Below are 24,973 nucleotides of genomic sequence, written 5' to 3'. Positions count from 1 at the left end.
GAAAGGCTTTTGGCACCCCACATAAGAGTGGAGGCGGACGCCTCAAGGGCATGGGGAAGAGGAGGCGGGCTCCTTGATCCGCTGTCGCACACGGATCAAAAATGAGTATTTTGTAAAACGGTAGTTTAGCGGTAACGATAACTCGAATATCGTTCTCACAAGGATTCTTGATTATTACTAACGAACTTAAATTTGATTTAGGGGGGTTCGGTTTAGGATCGATTTAACAAAAAAAATTCAATTAAGTGATTAACAAAACTGATTATAAAATAAGCTGAAACGACAATTCTACTAGTTCGGGTACCAACTTATCATTGGTTTTTAAAACATCAATCCACTAAGCGGATTCTATTCCCTTACCGATTACAACACCAAATAACAAGTGAACTTGATATTATAAGATTTCATTCCTATTTTCCGAATTAAGCAAACGGATCAGCACAATCCAAATTAAGCAAACATGGTTCTAACTTACGCAGTTTAACGATTAAGCAACGATAAAATACGATAAAGGTAAAGGAACATCAATCAATCAGTATAAATCAATAATATTCTATATAACTCAAATTAAGCAAACAAGACATATAGATTAATATTGAAAGGGAGAAGAAATTGGATTAAAGATTAAAAACCTCAAAGTATTAGAAACCGTAACTAGCAGAAATTGCCTTATGGAATTAGCTCTCCATTACATGATCATACAAAAGCTTCCAAAGTTATTTTATGAAAAGTAAAAAATGACGAATTAACAATTTAGCCAGACCTAGGTACTAGAGAGAACCAAACGGTTTACAGCCCAACTGTGTCAAATACATAACTCAGGCCCAATACAAATGACCCAAAACGAAAATAACTAATGATGCAGATTCAAACGAAATTATGGAAAATATGTGCTTCGAATGTGACTTTGACTCCAACACGAAAGTTGTAGCCTTTTATCTTAGCTTTCCGGAGATTATTAGAACGCATCAATCGGATTCCCGTAGCTCCAGTTATGATCATTTTAGTACAGACTGCTAATGCTGAAAATTAAGTGCGAAAATCAAATAACAATAAAAATAAACCGAAATAGAAAAACATGATAAAATAGAAAAATAAACAAACCATAGAAATGCCTAAGTACAAACACAAAGGAACATGCATAAAAATGCACGGATCAAATTCCCCCACATTTGAACTTTTGCACTCCGAGCAAAATAAAATCAAACTCAAGAAACACACAGCACAGTTACTCATTCCATGCTAGAAACTCTTCTGTGGTTAAGGTTGCATCAATAGGTACTAATCTTGCACGCTAAGGATATCGTAGGAACACAATTCCGCAATTGTGCAGTCATAAGCCTCCTGAACATACAAACCACTTCGAATCATGTTATTATGCCAAAGCCTAACTTACTCATCCTCCTTTTTACTCTTTTTCATTCTGGCGCAATCACATTAAGCCCGTTATCTCCACACACTCATAGTAAGGCTACAGCTTAGTGACTCTGATCCTTTTTGCATGGGGTTCTGGTACCTAAGTGGTATACCTATTTTATTCCCCAATTGTAGTTTCGGGGGATCGGACCGAAATCCGCACTACCAAGTTCGGAATCAGAAACCTCTGAACCAACTAACAACGGGTCTTGAAATCATTTTTTTAGTTTCTACAACTGTTGGGTTAAGTGATCGGTGAGGCTCACCAAACTTAGAAGGTGCATTCTTTTTTTTCTTTTTTTTCAAATAAAACTTGGATCACTCACTTATTTTCATCGGCTTCCTTACGTAAAGCATGTGTGAGATGGTGCCGACTGCAAAGATAAACTACTCAAGAGCTATTAGAGAATGGGAATTCAAGGCTATCATGATAAGTATTCAAATTAATTTCCATATGCAAGAGACTTACGGTGTTAAGACAATACCGATCTTGTGAGCTTTTCCCAAGTCTACACAACTAACCTCATATTAATCTATAGCCTAAAACTTTCAAAGAAGCATTTTTTTAAGAACTGAAAAAATTTGAAAGAAAACAAAACAAATAAATGATTCCCTCCCCCACACTTAAGATATACATTGTCCTCAATGAAAGAACATAAATATAAAATAAGAGTGAGAGAAAGGAAAGAACACACCCGAGTAGTCAACGGGGATATGTGATCACATAAGCAGCCTTTCCCAAAGAGATATATTCTACATTTTCTTCTTCCAAGTGGGGATCTCACGGAGTAGCTTTGGGTAATGTCCATTGAACTTGAAATTTTTATTAGTGCCTTCGCCTTTTATTCCAGGATCAAAGAAGAATCTTCGATAAATAAAAGTGTTGAATGCGCACGTGATCTTTTCCACAACACCAAAGACCAAAAGATTGAGGGGCTGCCTCACTATTTTTGTTTCATCTTCCCCTTCGATTGAAACCATATGCAAAATCATGGACGGGCTAATATCGGAAATATCGGCCAATGTCCACCCAATCGGCTTCTTATGCTTCTTCAAAACCTGTAAAAGTTTATTTTCTTGATCAAAATCAAGGTTAGAAGAAATTATAACCGGTAGCTTTTTAGTCATTTCTAAATAAGCATATTTAAGATTTTCAAGAATTGGTTTCAGCTCTTGGGAATGTGGTTGTTCGATGGATGATTTGTTCCGGGAAGTCGGGGTGTCGAGAGCTTCATCTATATGAACAACTTTATTTGCAACCTCATCTGCAGTAAGAATATCATTTTGCAAGGCAAGCTCAATTTCAGCACAAACAGAGCAAATTTTAGTGTCAGTACAAACATCACAAGAGTAAACATCATCAAAATCAGACAGTGATGGAAAATCAGATGCAAGCAAATTAGTACAAGTATCATCAACAGTTTCAGAAAACAACTATATTTGAAAAACAGAATGCTCTTCCAAGGGTTGTTGGTTTGATCCTTGAGCTTGCTGCATGGCATTCATCAAAGTGGCAAGCTGTCCAATCTGTGTTTGCAAAGTCTGAAGAGTAGAATCTATTTGTTGTTGATACTGGAGATTATTTGCAGCCATTTGTTTGACAATATCCTCTAGTGAAGGTTCGGAAGGTGCAGAGCACACAACCTGAAATTCATTCAAATGCTTATGCGGATCCTCACCTGGAAAACCATTAAACCTATGCAACAAATGTATTAAACCAGATTCCAATTCAAAAGGTGCATCAGCCGCAGGATAGTCAATACATAAACCATTATATTTCACATTAGGGACATCCAACTGCCTCAAAATTCTTTGTTCAACCATGGTTTCAACAAACACAAAAAATACCAATTATGTCCCAAACAGGCAGAAACAAATAGAAAAAATGAAAACGATTAAAATAAATTTAGAAAAATATATAAACACGAAATTTAATCTAATTAAGGCAAATAAAAATGTTGGGAATTTTTTTGGAATTTTCTGAAACTATGAAAACACTAAAATATTCATAAAAAATAGAAAAACAAACGAATTTGCGATTTTAAGGGTCAAATTCTTTTAGAAATTTATTCTAAAGGAGTACTGTTCGTCGATTTTTTTCTGACTTTGTGGAAAAAATTTGGAACGATTCGAAACAGTAGGTTTCAAACTTACCTGATAGGCTTGAAAACTTATCACCGTACTGCAACCAGAATTGCAACCATGAAAATCAACAAACACAAAACAAAAAAAAAGAAGAAAAATCCTAGCAACAACACTATGCCTAATATTAGTTAATAACAACAAGAATCCCCGACAATGGCGCCAATTTGATCCACTGTCGCACACGGATCAAAAACGAGTATTTTGTAAAATGGTAGTTTAGCGGTAACGACAACTCGAATATCGTTCTCATAAGGATTCTTGATTATTACTAACCAACTTAAATTCGATTTAGGGGGTTCGGTTTAGGATCGATTTAACAAAAAATTGAAATTAAGTGATTAACAAAAGTGATTATAAAATAAGTTGAAACGACAATTCTACTAGTTCGGGTACCAACTTATCATTGGTTTATAAAACATCAATCTCCTAAGCGGATTCTATTCCCTTACCGATTACAACACCAAATAACAAGCGAACTAGATATTATAAGATTTCATTCCTATTTTCCGAATTAAGCAAACGGATCAGCACAATCACGAATTAAGCAAACGTGGTTCTAACTTACGCAGTTTAACGATTAAGCAACGATAAAATACGATAAAGGTAAATGAACATCAATCAATCGATATAAATCAATAATATTCTATATAACTCAAATTAAGCAAACAAGGCATATAGATTAATATTGAAAGGGAGAAGAAATTGGTTTAAAGATTAAAAACCTCAAAGTATTAGAAACTGTAACTAGCAGAAATTGCCTTATGGAATTAGTTCTCCATTACACGATCGTACAAAAGCTTCCAAAGTTATTTCGTGAAAAGTAAAAAGTGATGAATTAACAGTACGACCAGAACTAGGTACTAGAGAGAACCAAACGGTTTACAGCCCAACTGGGTCAAATACATAACCCAGGCCCAATACAAATGACCCAAAATGAAAATAACTAATGGTGCAGCTTCAAACGAAATTCTGGAAAATATGCGCTCCAAATCTGACTTTGACTCCCACACAAAAGTTGTAGATCTTTCTCTTAGCTTTCCGGTGATTATTAGAACGCATCAACCGGATTCCCGTAGCTCCAGTTATGATCATTTTAGTACAGAATGCTATTGCTGAAAATTAAGTGCGAAAATCAAATAACAATAAAAATAAACTGAAATACAAAAACATGATAAAATAGAAAAATAAACAAACCAAACCATAGAAATTCCTAAATACAAACATAAAAGAACGAGCATCAAAATGCACTGATCACGCCTCCTTGGCCATGGGGGCCCCACTTGTTCCATTTTGTTTGGTTGGAACGTGTTAAGAAAAACTTGGATCATAGTTAATACAATTGTCATGATTTTATATTGAATGGACACTTGAGACTTGAAAGTAGTAGTGTAATTATAATATGACTCAGTGAATTAAACAGAGTCAATAGTAATTACCAGTAGGTTATGAATTGGCAGAGTAAAGTGTACTTTAGCAGATCAGTAGATAATTTTAACACGAGTATACTCAATTATAATGGTGCAGATGAATAATAGGTACTAATAGTGAATTGGTAGTTTTCATACCCCAAAATTTGCCTTCCATATTCCATTTACAATGATTCAAAGTTCAAGATTCAATTCCAAAGCTTTGCTCAAACAATCCCAAGATCCACAGTCAACTGGTTCAAACCTGAAGGCCAACTACAATCAAAGCATGATTCAAACCTATGATCATTGGTCAAACATCAAGTATAGAGGTGCATAACCATCATCTGATCAAAGATTGATCATGATTCCATTAATAGAAACTCAGAGATGAACAAATACAAAAAGGTTCAAATTAGGGTTTCTTAGGAGAAAGTCAACCCAACTTTGACTGGGCATAACTTTCACATGGAACATCAAAAATTCCCCACTCAAAGCCTATTTGGAAGGAAATTGGATTTTCTACAGTTTTGTCTCTCACAAGCCAAGGCCAGAAATGCTTCATTTGGAAGATATGATACAAAAGATTACAGGTCCTTTTCAAACATCATTCAAAAGCAGTTTTTTGTCAAAGAGGATATGATCAAGATAAGAGCTCCAAATGAAAACTATGTTCCAAAGTGGCTTATAGAGGACATCTTGAGGTTTCCAAAAAATCCTAGAACTCCTTCATAGCTTAAAAATTGAGTGAAATATGCTTGGTCGAAGTTGGGTAATTTTAGAGGATAAAATGTGAAATGAAGGAGGTTCAAATGATTATGTTTGCTAATGGGCCTATCATTTTATGATCCAAACTTGCTTATAAGAGTATTAAGAAGCTCCAAACTCAAGCCCATGATTATTTGATTTTTATTATATTTTTAGTGAATTTTTTATTCATTAAAGATTTAATTAAATCAAATAAAAGGAAAATTGTGAAAAGATTGACTTTAGTCCTATTTTCCAAATAATCAAATCATCCAAATAAGCCATGATGGTCATCAAATTCGTGCTAAGGGATATTGGCTAGAAAAAATTGAAATTGGGCAAGTTTTGGAAAGTTTAAATTCAAGATCAATCATATATTCACCTTACCAATTAAGAAGGATGGAATCAATTTTTCTTGACCTAATAGTGCTTATATATATAGGGATGAATCCTAATGAAAAGGGGGGAGGAAGCGGAGAAAAAACAATATCACACACAAAGCAAATAACCTGCTATTTCCAACAGACAACAACAAAAAAATCGCGGATCTGTGACCGCCGGAATAGTGTTTCAGCCCTCACCGCTCCTAGCCGAACCGAATTCGCAGCCCTTTGACGAAAGCATCACCGCACGCAAGAACAACCACTTCTCTCCTCCGCCGGGAACCACCTCACCGTGAAGACCAAACACCAACAGAGACCACCATCGCCGCTAGTTTTCGCATACCCCCTTCACTTCCAGCGGTACACTTTTCTTACTATTTTTCTTTGGATGATTGTCTTTGTTTGTGGTGTTAATAGAAATATCAATGGTGGATTTCTTTGGTGAAAAAGAAAGGTTCACGGAGAGAGAATGAGAAATAATCTCCTTCATCCTATTGTATGTGTGGCTGTTATTGTGTGTGCAGGTTTTTTTATTTTTTTTGTCCAATTAATCACTGCCATGTGGCACTAGATGAATGGCTGTCTTAGCAAGTTGAAAGGGTCAACTTATATTTTACAGATATAGGCGTGGTTGTATCATGCTTTGGTCCACCTTTTAATTATTTCATTGTTTATATCATGAATCATTATTATGGTGTTTCTTTACTAAAAAAACGTGATAATTGGGGTGATTAGGATTCGGACGAAACGTTTGGCACTGATGGTTGCATATTGCACTTTTGTTTAGCATATACCATTGATTTATTCTTTATGGTTTGTCTTTTTTTTTACTATGTTAAGATGTTTAGTATGATTAATACTATATATTAGATAATAAAAAAACATTAAAATAGGTTCTTTTATTTTATTAGATTAATTATGTAATTAAATTAATTATCTAAAAATCAAATATAAAAAATACAATAGGATTAAAGGTTTTAAAACATTTTAAATCAAGGTTTAAGTCACTAAATGTTTTAATCGAAACAATCGATTACGATAGATAGTGATGAATATTATCCTATCACCAAAGATTATTTGTTAATTATATTGATCGAAACTATTGATCAACGCGATTAACGAAATCAAGGTATAAAATCAACAAACACCTATCAATAATTAAAATAATATTTATTTTGCTAAACGGTTTTAATCAAAGCTATTGGTTACGATGATTAGCATTGTCTCTTTATCAAAATTCGTTATTATTTATAATCGAATCTATCGATTATGAGGAGTAACGATAATTAAAATACACACATTTGCTATTCGTGATAATCGAATCTATCGATTATAGTGGTTAGCAATCCTCCCTTCAATCCGTTAGCCATGGTAATCAAACCTATTGATTATTGCAGCTAATGGTAACAAATTAAAACCAGGGTTGTACGCCCAAATCCTAAAACACTTCCCAAACCTTTTCAAACTACTGGTACTAAACTATGGATTTTCATCCTTATCAATTAGACAATTCAAAAACGCTTTTCAAAGCACAAACAATTTCAAACACTTTCAATTCTAATCCTAAGGCGTACAACCCTTTCCCCGAACTACGTAGACTCTGATCCTCCCTAAGGAGGTACGTAGGCACTTGGCAACAAGGCGAGTCCCCTTCCCTAAAATCTCAATTTTTCCCCTATTCACTTCCTTAGCTATAAAACCCAAATATTTTAGCCATAAACTGTTACCTTAGATTCAAAGCCATAGGAAAGGGTTGAGGGTGCCTAACACTTTCCCTCGACCTGAATATAGTATCTTACCCTGATCTCTTTGAAGGATAGAAAAACACTTAGAAAGGGGGGGTTTGAATAAGTGTAGCTTTAAAAACTTGACAGATAAAAATAAATTGCACAGTTATTTTTATCCTGGTTCGTTGTTAACTAAACTACTCCAGTCCACCCCCGCAGAGATGATTTACCTCAACTGAGGATTTAATCCACTAATCGCACGGATTACAATGGTTCTCCACTTAGTCAGCAACTAAGTCTTCCAGAGTCTTCTGATCACACACTGATCACTCCAGGAACAACTGCTTAGATACCCTCTAAGACTTTTCTAGAGTATTCTGATCCACACGATCACTCTAGTTACAACCTGCTTAGATAACCTCTAAGACTTCCTAGAGTATACTGATCCACACGATCACTCTAGTTCCTTACAACTTAATGTAATCAATTCTAAGAGTATTACAATTGCTTCTTAAAAGCTATAATCACAAACTGTGATATTTCTCTTAACGTTTAAGCTTAATCTCACTAATATATTACAACAGCAATGTAGTGAGCTTTGATGAAGATGAAGATTCTGAGCTTTGAGTAGAACAGAGTTTCAGCAAGTTAATAGGCGTTGTTTTTGTTCAGAATCGTTAACCTTGCTTCTCATCAGAACTTCATATTTATAGGCGTTGGAGAAGATGACCGTTGAGTGAATTTTATGCTTTGCGTGTTCCGTACAGCATCGCATTTAATGTTATACGCTTTTGTCAACTACCTCGAGCCTTGTTCACGCTGTGTCTACTGACGTTGCCTATAATAGCTTTTAACGTTCCTTTTGTCAGTCAGCGTAGCTTGCCACGTGTACTTCCTTCTGATCTGATGTTTGTGAATACAACGTTTGAATATCATCAGAGTCAAACAGCTTAGTGCAAAGCATCTTCTGATCTTCTGACCTTGAAGTGCTTCTGAGCGTGATACCATCAGAACTTCAGTGCTTCTGATCTCATGTTCTTCTGATGCTTCCATAGACCCATGTTCTGCTTCTGCTTCGACCATCTTCTGATGTCTTGCCAGACCATGTTCTGATGTTGCATGCTGAACCCTTTGAGACAAAGCTTCTGAGCGCTGAATTATGCATACTCTTTATATATTTCCTGAAAAGGAAATTGCATTGGATTAGAGTACCATATTATCTTGAGCAAAATTCATATTATTGTTATCATCAAAACTAAGATAATTGATCAGAACAAATCTTGTTCTAACAATCTCCCCCTTTTTGATGATGACAAAAACATATATAAATGATATGAATTTGCGATCAGAAAGAGCAGACGGCAAAAGACAAATTACACAGCTATAGCATAAGCATATGAATATGTCTCCCCCTGAGATTAACAATCTCCCCCTGAGATAAATAATCTCCCCCTGAAATAAATACTCGAAGAACTTTAATAAAAGACTTCCCTGATTATTTCGGTAGAGACGATCACATAAGCTTCTGTCTTCAGAGAATTCATAGCTTCTGACTTCTGCTTCCATTGGACAGCTTCAGAACTAGAATTTCTTTAGATCCCTAGAACACTCACAGCTTCTGATTCCTGCTTCCATCTAGGACAGCTTCAGAACTTGAATTTCTTTGATCTTCAGAACATTCACAGCTTCTGATTTCTGCTTCCATTTAGGACAGCTTCAGAACTTTGAATTTCTACCAACATCACTTCATGCTAGATTTGTATCAGAACATTGTTGAATGTACCAGAGCATCATCAGAGCATCTCTACATCCTGAAATGTTACAGAACAAAAACTAAACGACAAGAGTCAGCATGAACGAGTCAGAACATAAAATGTATATTAGAACACATGATATGTATCAGAGCCATATAGGCTAAAATAATGTTATCAGAGCAAATAGAATTTTGTCAGAGCAAATAGACAAATATGGATCAAATTCTATTATCAGTGCTTCTGATTCATTCTTCTTTCTTGCTTCTGATTTCTGAAGCTTGACAGCACTCAGCTTGCTTCAGTTTCCATGAGCTTATTCTTTTTACAGAATAACACTTCTTATGGTTTTGCTTCTTGTGTTTGCTTTGAAGATTTTCTTCACTTCTTTATACCTGCAAAACACTTAAACCATATAGAACTTGCAGTTCTTGTTAGTAAATGCAACTGATTAAATCAAATCATTTATCACATATTTCTCCCTCTTTTTGTCATATCATCAAAAAAAACAGAAAAGATTCAGAGACAAACAGAACGAAACACACGGAGGAAGAAGATGATTTCATTTAAGTTCAAACAGCAGGTACAGAAGTACATGAAGATAAGTAAGATCAGATGCACAGAACCAAAACAGATGCAACGAAAAGAAAGAAACAACACAGACTCAATCTAAGATGGCCCTAGCCTTGACAAGATCTTGGCCAGCATCTCTTTAACCTCATTGTTGTGTCCTTCTTGCCTCACCATGAAAGCGTTATACTTATCATTGAGTGAGCTTTGCTCATCCTGTCTCTTTTGAATTTCTTCCAGAGTCCTTGCAAGACGAGAAGATTCATCAGAAGAAGCTTCACAGCTTCTATCCACAGGGATGACATGTTGATCTGCAGCTTCCATGGATAGATCATTTGCAGGGATGTCCTCAACAGGATCTGATTCAGCAACATGATCTTCAGCATCTGCTTCTTGTATGGAAGCATCTCCATATTCTGTAGCAGGAATTTCCGAGTCTCCATTCTCAAGTGCCTGAAGAATGGCAGCTAGATTCCTGGGAGCAGAAGGACCTTCAACTTCTGGTGGGTCAACAACTTCTGGAATGACCAAGCTTGGGTCTTTCTCAGAAGGGTTTTCCCTCAGATAGTCAAAAAGAGTCTTGAAATCTCCGAGCAGAACAGGATAATCAGGAATAAAGATAACAATATCCCTGCATGGATTTGCTTCCATTTCAGCAGCCAGTCTTGCTACTTCCAATTCATCCACAAAGGGCTTCTCCTCAGCAGCAACACAATTTCTGAGAGGATGGTAGTAAATACCATTATCATCTTCCAGAAGGTAACCAGGGTAACCAGGGGCAGCAGCCACTAGTCTTTTCTGTACTCCCATTGCTTCTACTTGAAAATCCTTGCGAAATCTTCTCCAGAGATTTCTTGTAGAAACATCATCCAGACCATTTAGAAATGCATCCTTCAGAAGGTCTAGACTGCTAATCACCTTATGTCTGAAAAGTTCCAGGTAGGTATAGGGTTCAGGTTCAGGCGGATTGAAGGTGAATTTGTAGTCAGGGTAGAGAAGACAGTAAGGTTTGGATTTTCTGGTAGGTAAGGGATGGGATATAGAAGGTGGAGGTGCGGTGGATGAGGAAGAAGGGATATCTGAGAGAATGATTGATGAGGGTGGAATATCAGAAGGGATGGATTGAGAAGAGGGTGAAGTATTTGTAAAGGGAATTGATGAGAAGGATTTATCAGAAGGAGTTGGGGGAAGAATACTTAAAGGTGTGGGGTTTAGAATGGGAGAGGAGAAGGATGATGGAGAAGGATTTGGTAAGGTAAAGTTTACTTTTGGTTCAGAAGGAGGTGATTGGGGAGAAGGTTTAGGGACAGAAGGAGGTGGAGTAAAAACCTGCCTGGAGAAGTGTTCAGAAGAAGCATGTGAAGATCTGGTTTTGTGAAAGGAGTCTCTGATCCTTTTATTCCTTCGTTCAGAAGAGCCTACCTTGTCAGGATCATATGTGACCCTCAACATCTTGGCTCTCTCAGCCTCATCTTCTTGTGCCTTTCTTTTTAGCCTTGCCTGTCGTTCCTTCTTATCCTTCTTCAGAATATCATCTTTGGACGGGAGTACTCTGCCACGGATCCAAGCAGGATCAACGTCTGATTGCTTCCTAACACAATCTTCCAAGTAAAGCTTGACAACATGATCAAGTTCTTTATGAAACAAGGAGATGAATCCTTCAACAGCAATTCTTCTTGACAGAATGTCAGGAAAGCTTGTGCACACAAAAGGTACATTCTTAATGAGTTCCAGTCTGAACAAATCAACACCATTGAAGATGGGACCTTGAATTACTCCAAGAAAATGCGATGCATTGAGATTTCTGATGGAGTCCACCACTTTGCTTTCAATCAGAATGTCTGAAATCATCCTTCCGAATGGAATGGTTGTTCTTGGAATATGAGGGTACTTCGCCCTTTCATCTTCTCTTGACTCAAAGATAGAAGTTTTCAGATTCTCAAACAGAATATGAGAGATGTTGATCTCTATCTTTTTGCCAATGCAGAAAAGAGTATACTTGTGAGTCGGACTGATGTAGGAGGAGGAGAGCATCCTTTTTCTATGGTGAAGAGAACCCAGAATAATCTCAGCCCATACTTTATAAAAAGGCCTTAAGGTGCCCGTGTTATGAGAATCAATTCCAAAAACCGTAGAGATTTGTTTTTCAACTGGAGTCCAGTCAACTGTATTGGGTTGAAGACCAGACCAACTTTCTTCATCATCAAGATTGTACAGCTTCCTGATGAGCTTCTCAGAGATAACCACTTCATGCCCTAGCACGAATGAAATGATGGCAGTTGGAGTAACCGTTGCATGTACCCAAAAATCCTTCACAAGTTCAGGATAAATTGGACCAACCAATCTATCAAGATATTTAGACCATCCTTGCTCAAGGATTCTTGCATCACACTGAAAGCCATTAGCTTTAAGGTTGTTGATGTCCACAGCAGATTCACATAGAACTTCCAGTTCTTTCGTGGGTATTAAGCATGTTTTCAATGGAGCATGCTCATATTTGCTTAAAAGGAACTGTGTAGAAGTGAGCCTTTCTTTTGAATTTGATGAACAAGAAGATGAGTTCATGATGATAATGCTTTGAGATCAAATCAAAAACTAGGGTTTGAAGAGAAATGCAACGAAGTGAATGCACAAAAAAAGAGAGAAAGAGAGAAAAAGAGGGAATGAAGATGAAGCGGGTTATTTAAAAGATTTAAAAAGAAATCATTATGCATTTAATGAGAAATGACATTAGGAGAGAGAACACAGTAAATGAAATGATTTAATACAGTTACCTAGGTCGGCGTCTTTTCAACTGCACGCTTTGTACTAACCGTACAGACACGTGTTCACCATCAGATAATAGATGACAGCTGTGAATTTTAGAATAGACTTTACACCTTCAGATTCAGATCACTGCTTCTGATCTGATCAACTTTCTCTTCTGGAAACACTCCTTCTGAAGTGTGCTGATATAAATCTGAATGATCTTCTGATCCATTACTTCTGATATACACAGCTTCTGGAGGTTCACTTCTTTGTTCTGCAGCTTCTGATACGACAAAATTGTATCTGCAGAAATTCTTAAGCTGCTTTGTTTCATCAGAAACAAGTTTATCATCAAACCAGATATTTATAGATTCGTCCACAATCAATGTTTCAATATTGTATATTCTGTAGCATTTAGAGCATTCAGAATAATCAAGAACGAAACATCAATGCTTTAGAAACGAACAAAACAGATGGTTCCAAGACTAATAAACTTTCTTTTCTGATCTCCTACGAACATAGTTTCTTCAACAGATTTAAGTACCAGAACTTGGAAGACAGTCCTTCTTCCCTTCAAGTGTTGAGACCAACTTGAGTCCAGGTGACATGACATGTTGACTTTTATCTTCTTTGTCGCCAAGAGAATCTGCAAAAGAAATAGTCTTTTTCTTTGGTACCCACATCTTCTTGGGTCCTTTCTTGTTAGATTTTCTCAAGTTCTGATTGAACTTGGGTTTAACATTGTAAGCAATAGGAGGAACAGCATGATAATTTTTAATGTGAGTTTCATGATATTTCCTAGGTTGTGTCACATGCTTTTTGGTGTGTGTTATGTGAAAACTTTGAGCATGTGAAGTGTGCCTAATATCATGGGAGTGGCCATACTTGAACTGATCATACAATGGCTTGTATGTGAGTTTCATTTCATCAACAGGTTCAAGTTTGTATGGGGTTTCACCCTCAAAACCAATGCCGACTCTTTTGTTTCCAGACACAACATATATCATAGAAGCTAGCTGACTTCTGCCAATACTTCTAGATAAGAACTTCCTGAAACTTAAATCATATTCTTTCAGAATATGGTTTAGACTAGGAGTGGATTTTTCTGAATCAGAAGGAGATCCAACATTATTGGATAATTTTAAAAGTTTTTCTTTTAATTCAGAATTCTCCAACTCAAGCTTCTTTGTTTCACATTCAAATAGCTTTTTCAGCTCTTTGTATTTGAGACTAATTTGAGACTTGAATTCCAGAAGTTCTGTTAGACCGGAAACTAACTCATCTCTAGTAAGTTCAGAAAATACCTCTTCAGAATCTGATTCTGATGTAGATTCTGATCCGTCATCTTCTGTCGCCATCAGCGCACAGTTAGCCTGCTCATCTTCAGAGTCTGAATCATCTTCTGACTCATCCCAGGTTGCCATAAGACCTTTCTTCTTATGAAACTTCTTCTTGGGATTTTCCTTCTGAAGTTTTGGACATTCATTCTTGAAGTGTCCAGGCTCATTGCATTCATAGCACATGACCTTCTTCTTGTCAAATCTTCTGTCATCAGAAGATTCTCCATGTTCAAATTTCTTTGAACTTCTGACGCCTCTGAACTTCCTTTGCTTGTTCTTCCAGAGTTGATTTAGCCTTCTGGAGATCAAGGACAGTTCATCTTCTTCTTCAGATTCTGATTCTTCAGGATCTTCTTCTCTAGCCTGAAAAGCGTTAGTGCATTTCTTGATATTGGATTTTAATGCAATAGACTTACCTTTCTTTTGAGGCTCATTTGCGTCCAGCTCTATTTCATGGCTTCTCAAGGCACTGATAAGCTCTTCCAGAGAAACTTCATTCAGATTCTTTGCAATCTTGAATGCAGTCACCATAGGACCCCATCTTCTGGGTAAGCTTCTGATGATCTTCTTTACATGATCAGCCTTGGTGTATCCCTTGTCAAGAACTCTCAATCCAGCAGTAAGAGTTTGAAATCTTGAAAACATCTTTTCAATGTCTTCATCATCCTCCATCTTGAAGGCTTCATACTTCTGGATTAAAGCGAGAGCTTTAGTCTCCTTGACTTGAGCATTTCCTTCATGAGTCATTTTCAAAGACTCATATATGTCATAGGCCGTTTCCCTGTTAGATATCTTCTCATACTCAGCATGAGAGATAGCATTCAGCAAAACAGTTCTGCATTTATGATGATTCCTGAAAAGCTTCTTCTGATCATCATTCATTTCTTGCCTTGTCAGCTTTACGCCACTGGCATTTACTGGATGTTTGTAACCATCCATCAGAAGATCCCATAGATCACCATCTAGACCAAGAAAGTAACTTTCCAGTTTATCTTTCCAGTATTCAAAGTTTTCACCATCAAATACCGGCGGTCTAGTATAACCATTGTTACCGTTGTGTTGCTCAGTAGAGCCAGATGTAGATGCAGGTGTAGACTTTGCAGTTTCATCAACCATCTTTTACTGAAGCGTTTTTCTCTTCCTGAATCTTTTCTAAACACGGTTAAGTGCTTGCACCTTAGAACCGGCGCTCTGATGCCAATTGAAGGATAGAAAAACACTTAGAAAGGGGGGGTTTGAATAAGTGTAGCTTTAAAAACTTGACAGATAAAAATAAATTGCACAGTTATTTTTATCCTGGTTCGTTGTTAACTAAACTACTCCAGTCCACCCCCGCAGAGATGATTTACCTCAACTGAGGATTTAATCCACTAATCGCACGGATTACAATGGTTCTCCACTTAGTCAGCAACTAAGTCTTCCAGAGTCTTCTGATCACACACTGATCACTCCAGGAACAACTGCTTAGATACCCTCTAAGACTTTTCTAGAGTATTCTGATCCACACGATCACTCTAGTTACAACCTGCTTAGATAACCTCTAAGACTTCCTAGAGTATACTGATCCACACGATCACTCTAGTTCCTTACAACTTAATGTAATCAATTCTAAGAGTATTACAATTGCTTCTTAAAAGCTATAATCACAAACTGTGATATTTCTCTTAACGTTTAAGCTTAATCTCACTAATATATTACAACAACAATGTAGTGAGCTTTGATGAAGATGAAGATTCTGAGCTTTGAGTAGAACAGAGTTTCAGCAAGTTAATAGGCGTTGTTTTTGTTCAGAATCGTTAACCTTGCTTCTCATCAGAACTTCATATTTATAGGCGTTGGAGAAGATGACCGTTGAGTGCATTTAATGCTTTGCGTGTTCCGTACAGCATCGCATTTAATGTTATACGCTTTTGTCAACTACCTCGAGCCTTGTTCACGCTGTGTCTACTGACGTTGCCTATAATAGCTTTTAACGTTCCTTTTGTCAGTCAGCGTAGCTTGCCACGTGTACTTCCTTCTGATCTGATGTTTGTGAATACAACGTTTGAATATCATCAGAGTCAAACAGCTTGGTGCAAAGCATCTTCTGATCTTCTGACCTTGAAGTGCTTCTGAGCGTGATACCATCAGAACTTCAGTGCTTCTGATCTCATGTTCTTCTGATGCTTCCATAGACCCATGTTCTGCTTCTGCTTCGACCATCTTCTGATGTCTTGCCAGACCATGTTCTGATGTTGCATGTTGAACCCTTTGAGACAAAGCTTCTGAGCGCTGAATTATGCATACTCTTTATATATTTCCTGAAAAGGAAATTGCATTGGATTAGAGTACCATATTATCTTGAGCAAAATTCATATTATTGTTATCATCAAAACTAAGATAATTGATCAGAACAAATCTTGTTCTAACACTCTTAACTGCGCGAGGTTTCCTATTCGCCTTGGTAGAATAGGTGGCGACTCTAATCTTTAATTTTTAGGGCAGGTTGCTACAGTAGTAGAGGAAATGTAATACCTATTTTAATATTTTAGCAGAAACAAAGAATGGTACTATTTAAGAGATTTAGCTTAAAACTGGATTTTCGCTGATACGAATAATATTTTAGCTTGAGTAGAAAAAATGGATAAATTTCAGAGTTAGTGCTAGATGGCTATAACATGGAAAAGAATTTGCAGAATCAATTATATAGGAGAAACTGGTAGTTTGACAAAGACTAGAATTTTAATGATAGAGATTTTTGTTGTTATAGCAGAAGAGTTTTTTTTTTTTGAAATCAAATACCAGATGGCTTAAAAGGAGGCCAAAGAAGCTAGTGGTACAGATAGTTCCTTAGAGGTAAGAAAATGGCCAAACCAAGATTTTGAACCTAAGGCCTTTCCAATACCCACCATATGGTGAGCCTCTGCATTAAAATTCCTAGTAATAAAAACAAGAGCCGCATCCCTAAAGCTACAAAGCAAAGCTTTACAATCGTTTACAATAAAATCAAGAGCTGCATTATGAACAGCCCCATTAATACTGTCAACAATGTCCAGAGCATCAGAGAAAAACATCACAGTCTCAATTTTGAGGTCTTTTGCCACCTCCATTGCCCATTGAATACCAAGCAGCTCAGCCGTGGACGGCTCCGCGAAGCTGGAGAGGGTCTTGCACGCTGACATATAGATTCCTGCCTTCGGGTCTTTTATCACACACCCCAAAGAAACTACTCCATCTTCAAAACATCCTGCGTCGACATTGACAGTCCAAAAACCGGTTGCACCAAAGCTCATCGAGGTGCCGTGGGTCTGAATCGTAGCACACTCTTTTGCATTGTTGAGCTCCATAATCGCGTCTCCAACATTCTGAGCAATTTGCTGCGGATTCGGTGTGACTGACTTGAAAACCACCGCATTCCTCGCGTTCCAAATCTTCCACAAACCAGTGCAAACAACTTGTGCTAATCTCCGGTCTTTCTTTTTAATCATCTCAGTCAGCCAGGTAAATAAATCCCCTGTTTGGGGTAACCGAACACCAAGGGGGGGAGAGAAGAACACCCTTCTTGCAAACTCACAGACCATAAAAACATGGTTTGTTGATTCTGGAAAAATATCACAAAAGGGACAGGAAACATCTAATTTGATACCTTTCTTTTCCAGATTGCATTTGGTTGGCAGGATATTGTTGAGCAGCCTCCAAGTGAAATTTTTTGTTCTCTCGACTAGGGGAGCCTTCCACAAATTTTTCCACAAGGCACCATCAGAATTGGTTGACGTTCCCGCCCTGGAGCTGAGATGCAGCCTTCGCGACAAATGGTAGGCGGATTTCACCGAATATTCACCGTCTTTCTCAAAATGCCATATGATATTGTCATCGGGGAGCCTCCCTTATATGGGGATACTCGCAATGTGCACAGCTTCGAAAGGTGTAAAGTTTTTCCTGTGTTCCTCTTCTTTCCATCTGCCAAGGTCGCTATCAATAAGTTTTGAAACTTTTTCATTCGGCACCAATAGATTTCTTGAAGAGAAAGGCTTAAACCTCGCGATTGTTGGAATCCAGTTGTCTTCCGCTATTCGAACCAGCTCTCTGTTCCCTATTCTCCATCTTAAACCTTTGGAAACCATCTCCTTGGCGCTACAGATGCTACGCCACGCATAACTTGGTTTGAACCCCAGTCCCGCTTCTGAAATGCCACATCTTGGGTAATATCTGCCTTTAAAAAATCGTTCAAACAATGAAGCATCACCCTTCATCAGCCTCCAATATTGTTTCCCCAACAAGCCACTGTTAAAATCTTTTATACCCCAGAAGCCCAAATTCCCCTCACCTTTTGATTTTGCCATCCGTTCCCAACTCATCCAATGTAATTTCCGCTCCCCATTCTTGGAACCCCACCAGAATTTTGATAGCATTGCCTCAATATCATTGCACACACAATCTGGGATCCTGTAACAACTCATTACGTATGTAGGTATTGCTTGCGCCACCGCCTTAATGAGAACTTCCTTTCCCGTCTTTGATAGAAAGCTTTCTTTCCATCCTTTCACTTTCTTCCACACCCTATAAACAACCATGGAGAACACCTCTTTTTTGGATCTACCAAACAAAAAAGGCAAGCCGAGATACTTTGAATGACTGCCCACCGCTCTAAAACCCAGCTTGTTCCGAATAGACTCCTTTAGCTCAACGGATAGGTTACTGCTGAAGGAAACTTCAGACTTGTCACCATTTACCATCTGGCCTGAGGCACACTGATATCTTTCCAGAATTTTCATAATTGTGACAGCTTCTTTCTCGTTGGCTCGCGCAAAAATCAGACTGTCATCTGCAAAAAATAAGTGAGAGATAGTGGGAGCCTTCCTAGCAACTTTAACTCCGTGTATTTCTTTGTTAATGGCAGCATGCTTCAACATCCCTGAAAAAATATCTGCACATAGAATAAACAGGTAAGGGGATAACGGATCTCCTTGACGAAGACCCCGATCCGGAAAAAATTTCCTACTCGGCTGACAATTTATCAGAATTTGGTATGAGACAGAGGAAATACATCTTCTGATAAGCATAACCAGATTTGAGGGGAAACCAAAAGCTTCTAGCGCGCCAACCACAAAGTCCCATTCAAGGAGGTCATAAGCTTTTGACATGTCGAGCTTCAGAGCCATGGTACCTTTCTTCCCAGCTTTTTTGTTCTTCATCCAGTGGAAACAATCCATAGCGATAAGCGCATTGTCTGTTATTAACCTTCCTTTCACAAAAGCGCTTTGCTCCTCACTAACAACTTCTGGCAGGAACTCTTTTAGTCTATTTGCTATAGACTTCGTTACGGCTTTCATAACAACATTACACAAACTGATAGGCCGAAAGTCATGCGGTGCTCGGGGGTTCTTGATCTTCGGTATGAGGGCAATGAAGGTGGAGTTTAGATCAGCGGGGTCACGTTGATTGTTCAGCATATCAAGCGCAACAGAAACTATGTCCTGACCGACAGTATTCCAATATTTATGGTAGAAAAGGGCAGGCAAGCCATCGGGACCAGGAGCCTTAGTGGGATGCATCTGAAAAATCGCCTCTTTGACCTCGTGTTCAACAAAAGGAGCAGCGCAGATAAGCTTACATCTATCCAGGATCTCTTTGCCTACAAAACTGCATACACCTGCAATATCAGCCGGGTTGGAAGAAGTGAAAATCCCCCTGAAATAGTTGACAAGGATCCTTTCGCAATGGACAACCCCAACACACCACTTTCCATCCACCTCCTTTAGCCTTTTTATTGTGTTTGTCTTTCTGCGTTGACTAGCCTTCCCGTGGAAAAACTTTGTATTACGGTCTCCATCCATCAACCACAAGGATCTGCTTCTCTGCCTCCAAGTAGTTTCTTCAATTCTGAGTAACTTACTCCTCTGGTTTTCTAAAGCTTTGAACTCTTGAATATCTTCTGTACCCGACGCCCATCTTCTCTCCTCTCTTAGCAAAGTTTAAATTCTCCTTAATTCCTTAGCCACATTCCCTGTCCTATATTCTTTGAAAATTGTGTTTAGCTCCTGGACAGCCTTGAGTTTATGGGATATGGGTCCACTAGTATCTCTCCATATCTGCTTCACCAATTTTTTGCATCGAGAATGCTTAGCCCATACCTCTTCAAATCTGAACAAATGGGTTCTCTTCTCCTTCACCAATTCTTTTTCCACTACCAAACGCAAAACCGCATGATCAGACCCGTGACGAGGCAAATGAACAACTGAAGTGAGAGAGAAATGTTCCCGAAAGGTGCCTGAACATAAAGCACGATCCAGCCTGCATTGAATGTTTTCAACTCCCTGTCGCCCATTTGACCACGTGAAAGGGTAACCGGAGAAACCAATATCATGTAAACCACATTGATCTATCACATCTCTGCTCCATGATAATTGAGTTGCAGTTCTACCAATTCCCCCAATCTTTTCACTGACTTGAGTAATGTCGTTCAAGTCTCCAAAAAGAATCATACAAACACTCTATTCACGATGGATCTCTTTCACCAAATGCCAAGTGTTTCGTTTTTTATGTTCTTCCGGAAACCCGTAAACCCCAGCAAAATCCCAATGAACTCCTTCAGTTTCGTTGTGACACTTTCCACAAATATGGTTCTGAGAGTGTGAGTTAATATGGATAGTAACGTCCTCATTCCACAGTAGACACAAACCTCCAGCCCTTCCTCGTCCTGCCCCTCTACAACACACAGAGAATACGTTATTCCAACCCAAGCTAAGCCTTACACGATCCATTTCTTCTTTGTTTAATCTGGTTTCCATAAGAAAAACCAGTTGGGGGTTCTCTAACCGGATGAGCCTCTTTAAGGCTCAAACTGCACGAGGGTGCCCCAAACCCCTGCAGTTCCAGCTTAGGATCTTCATTGAGATAGGCGGTGTTGGGTCTCCAACACCACCTCTGGTAACACGGATTTTTGGACCTCCTCAGTAGCTTCTTGTTTCCTCTTTTTCTCTCCGCTCCCACATGCTTCAATTGGGCCTTCCGTTATCATAACGTCAATCAATTGCCTCTTGCTATTTTCCACCAGTTTCTTCCTCCCTTGAGTACTATTTCCAGTGTTAACGTTCTTCCTCCTAACCCATTTCTTTTTTGGCAGCATAGGGTCCTTTTTTGAATCCCATCTCCAATTCCTTCTAAAGATAACGCCACTGCCCCTAGAGATTCAGCCATCTTTTCAATATCAACCTCCTTATGTTTTGATTTCTCTGGGTTCCCATCTCCTCCTCTAGCCTCCCCCCTTTCTTCCGTCGCTTCTCTGTCTTGTTCCACCTCCGCCTCATCACTTTTGTTGGTCACTTTCTGGTTACATCTACTCTGTCTTGATGAGACTTGGAATAAATTTTTGCTACAGGTTCCTGAACTTGAGTCTCCCTTTTTCTGGTCTTCGTTCATCTTTGGTAGGGGAGACGCGCGAAGCCATTGCCCATACGAAAGATCCTGTTCCTCCAGCTCCTCAAATACTTCCTCAGTAAGGTCGTCTAGAGATTCACAGTCCTTCATTTGATGACCCAATCTTCCGCACACAAAACAAAAGGTAGGCAGTCGTTCATATTTGAAATGAACTCGCAAGTTTTTATCTTTCACTTTAACCAGCGTTTCTCTTTCAGTGGCCTTTTGAGATTCAGGGTTACCTTAATTCGTAAAAAACGTCCATTCCTGCATACCTCTCTAGCATCCATCTCTTCAAAGTTTCCCAAGATGTTACCTATCTTTCTTGCCATAGCTTCTGTTCTCAGGTTCAGCGGGAGTTCGTATATTCTCACCCAAAAGGAAGCAAAGTGCATATTAAGATCGGAAGGTTCTTCTTCACCAGAAATGCGATTAAGGACCAACAGCGATCTGTCGAAGCTCCATGGTCCATTCTTGAGAACAAACTCCAAATCCCTTTTTGTGGCGAACTTGAACAAAAACATATTCTTCCCCAGATCTTGAGACTCCACCTGATTCTTGAGTTTCCACGCGCTTATCATAGTACTCTTAAAGGCCCTAACATTGAAGCTGATATCCGTCCATAGTTTACCTGCCAGTGTTCTTTGAAAGGATTCTACTTCGCATATCTCGTCATCCTCCACCACAACCCCTTCTTCTTCCTCCTTGGATAAATGTATGCTCCTCCATTTATCCATCGGAAACAACAAGACACCACAACCACACTCTAAATTCTCTACAAAGGAAAGGATAAGACAAGAACTTGGTACCGCACCAAGAGGAAAGAAACCAGAAAAAACCTGGGGAAAAAGACCAGACTTGCTGATGGAAGAAGAAAACAGATCGCCACCACTAAACCCTAAAAGAGAAAAGGGGGAAAAGGCACGTTAAGTTTCTTAGAGAGAGAAGGACTGACTTCTCTCTAGAAACACGTGAGTTTAATCTCATTGTGTGTTAGAAGACTTTTTCATACCAAAAACTTATAGCAGGAGAGTTAAGTTGGTAACAATGGGTATAAATAATAGAAGTAGCAGAGTTGTTAACTGGTTAAGAAAATTGGTAGCAAACAATATTGTATCAATAAGCTAATTCTTAGCAGAATAAAGATTAATATTAGTAATAACTGAAGTTGATAAAAGTCCCGTTTGGTCAAACTAGCCGAATTAGCGGTATACTTAGTTGTCCAGAATTTAGTGAAAACTGACGGGGTAACGAAGATTAATTAGTAGATAATTTTGGTTGTGTTGCTTTGTTGAAATTATGTGGAATATACTAACTTGCATGTACAGTTAGGTAAGTTGACTCGTCCGGTTTATGGACATTGTTGATTTTAGGTCCTATGGCCAATGTTGTGTTGTTTGTGTTGATTATTTCTGTGGGTAGCCTTATGGCGTTAATCCTAGTGAATATATGGTGAATATTGTTAGAACAAGATTTGTTCTGATCAATATTCTTAGTTTTGATGATAACAAGGATATGAATTTTGTGTGAGATAATGTGGTACTCTAATACATTGCAATTTCCCTTTCAGGAAATATATAAAGAGTATGCACAAATCAGCGCTCAGAAGCTTTGTCTCAGAAGGTTCAGCATGCAACATCAGAACATGGTCTGGCAAGACATCAGAAGATGGTCAAGGCAGAATCAGAACATGGGACTATGAAAGCATCAGAAGAACTTGAGATCAGAAGCAGAAGCACTGAAGTTCTCATGGTATCACGCTCAGAAGCACTTCAAGGTCAGAAGACAAGAAGATGCTATGCACCAAGCTGTTTGACTCTGATGATATTCAAATATTTTATTCACAAACATCAGATCAGAAGAAAGTACAAGTGGCAGGCTACGCTGACTGACAAAAGGAACGTTGGAAGCTATTAAAGGCAACGTCAGTAGACACAGCGTGAACAAGGCTCGAGGTAGTTGACAAAAGCGTGAAACATTAAATGCAAAGCTGTACGGAATACGCAAAGCATTAAATGCGCTCAACGGTCATCTTCTCAAACGCCTATAAATATGAAGTTCTGATGAAAAGCAAGGTTAACAACTCTGAACCAAATTCTGTGAATATTAACTTGCTGAAACGCTGTTCAAATTCAAAGCTCAGAAACTTCATCTTCATCAAAGCTCACTACATTGCTGTTGTAATATATTAGTGAGATTAAGCTTAAACGTTAAGAGAAATATCACTGTTGTGATTATAGCTTTTCAGAAGCATTTGTAATACTCTTAGAATTGATTACATTAATTTGTAAGTAACTAGAGTGATCAAGTGTTGATCAGGATACTCTAGGAAGTCTTAGCTTGTGTCTAAGCAGTTGTATTTAGAGTGATCACGTGGTGGTCAGGATACTCTAAGAAAGTCTTAGCTTGTGTCTAAGCATTTGTTCCTGGAGTGATCAGGTTGTGATCAGGATACTCTAGAAGACTTAGTCGCGGACTAAGTGGAAAACCATTGTAATCTGTTGCGATTAGTGGATTAAATCCTCAGGTGAGGTAAATCACTCCGTGGGGGTGGACTAGAGTAGTTTAGTTAACAACGAACCAGGATAAAAATAACTGTGCAATTTATTTTTATCGTTCAAGTTTTTAAGACTACACTTATTCAAACCCCCCCCCTTTCTAAGTGTTTTTCTATCCTTCAATTGACATCAGAGCGCCGGTTCTAAGGTGCAAGCACTTAACCGTGTTTAGAAAAGATTCAGGAAGAGAAAAACGCTTCAGTAAAAGATGGCTGGTGAATCTCAATCAAATCCAACTGCATCTACATCTGGCTCTGCTGAGCAATACAATGGTAACAATGGTTATACTAGACCACCAGTATTTGATGGTGAAAACTTTGAATACTGGAAAGATAAACTGGAAAGTTACTTTCTTGGTCTAGATGCTGATCTATGGGATCTTCTGCTGGATGGTTACAAACATCCTGTTAAAGCTACTGGTGTAAGGCTCACGAGAAGCGAAATAAATGATGATCAAAAGAAAGATTTCAAGAATCATCACAAATGCAGGACTGTTTTGCTGAATGCTATCTCTCATGCTGAGTATGAGAAGATATCTAACAGGGAAACGGCCCATGACATATATGAGTCCTTGAAAATGACTCATGAAGGAAATGCTCAAGTCAAGGAGACTAAAGCTCTTGCTCTAATCCAGAAGTATGAAGCCTTCAAGATGGAGGATGACGAAGACATTGAGAAGATGTTTTCAAGATTTCAAACTCTGACTGCTGGATTAAGAGTTCTGGACAAAGGCTACACCAAGGCTGATCATGTAAAGAAGATCATCAGAAGCTTACCCAGAAGA

The 24,973-nt window shown here is 38.3% G+C and overlaps 1 protein-coding gene and 1 long non-coding RNA gene across 3 annotated transcripts; both read right to left on the bottom strand.

Annotated features, from left to right (window-relative positions):
• Window positions 1-4,254: 4,254 nt before the first annotated feature.
• Window positions 4,255-6,667, bottom strand: LOC131628735 (uncharacterized). 2 transcript variants are annotated; one of them, XR_009291881.1, is made up of 3 exons: window positions 6,224-6,667; window positions 5,127-5,232; window positions 4,255-4,673 (listed from the first exon to the last, which is right to left on the bottom strand). It is a non-coding gene; the product is annotated as an uncharacterized LOC131628735 (long non-coding RNA). The 2 variants fall into 2 exon arrangements; XR_009291880.1 differs by having other exon boundaries at window positions 5,127-5,243; window positions 6,224-6,666.
• A 14,574-nt stretch (window positions 6,668-21,241) lies between these two features.
• Window positions 21,242-22,368, bottom strand: LOC131628740 (uncharacterized). Its single transcript, XM_058899569.1, has 2 exons — window positions 21,907-22,368; window positions 21,242-21,853 (listed from the first exon to the last, which is right to left on the bottom strand). The coding sequence occupies exons 1-2, from the start codon at window positions 22,366-22,368 to the stop codon at window positions 21,242-21,244; spliced, it is 1,074 nt and encodes a 357-aa protein (XP_058755552.1).
• Between the last annotated feature and the right edge of the window lie 2,605 nt (window positions 22,369-24,973).

This window comes from Vicia villosa, unplaced genomic scaffold (genome assembly GCF_029867415.1).
Source record: "Vicia villosa cultivar HV-30 ecotype Madison, WI unplaced genomic scaffold, Vvil1.0 ctg.000474F_1_1, whole genome shotgun sequence".
NCBI classification, from domain to species: Eukaryota; Viridiplantae; Streptophyta; class Magnoliopsida; order Fabales; family Fabaceae; genus Vicia; species Vicia villosa.
The sequence above is the reverse complement of the archived record's forward strand: the minus strand, read 5'-3'. Positions and strand labels throughout refer to the sequence as shown.

What these genes read in the sequence shown, in the direction of transcription:
- LOC131628740 (XM_058899569.1), bottom strand. Translation starts at nt 22,368, where the DNA reads ATGGATAAATGGAGGAGCATACATTTATCCAAGGAGGAAGAAGAAGGG. An exon ending in AAGAGATGGATGCTAGAGAG is followed by an intron (nt 21,854 to 21,906) that starts GTATGCAGGAAT and finishes GAATCTCAAAAG; the next exon opens with GCCACTGAAAGAGAAACGCT.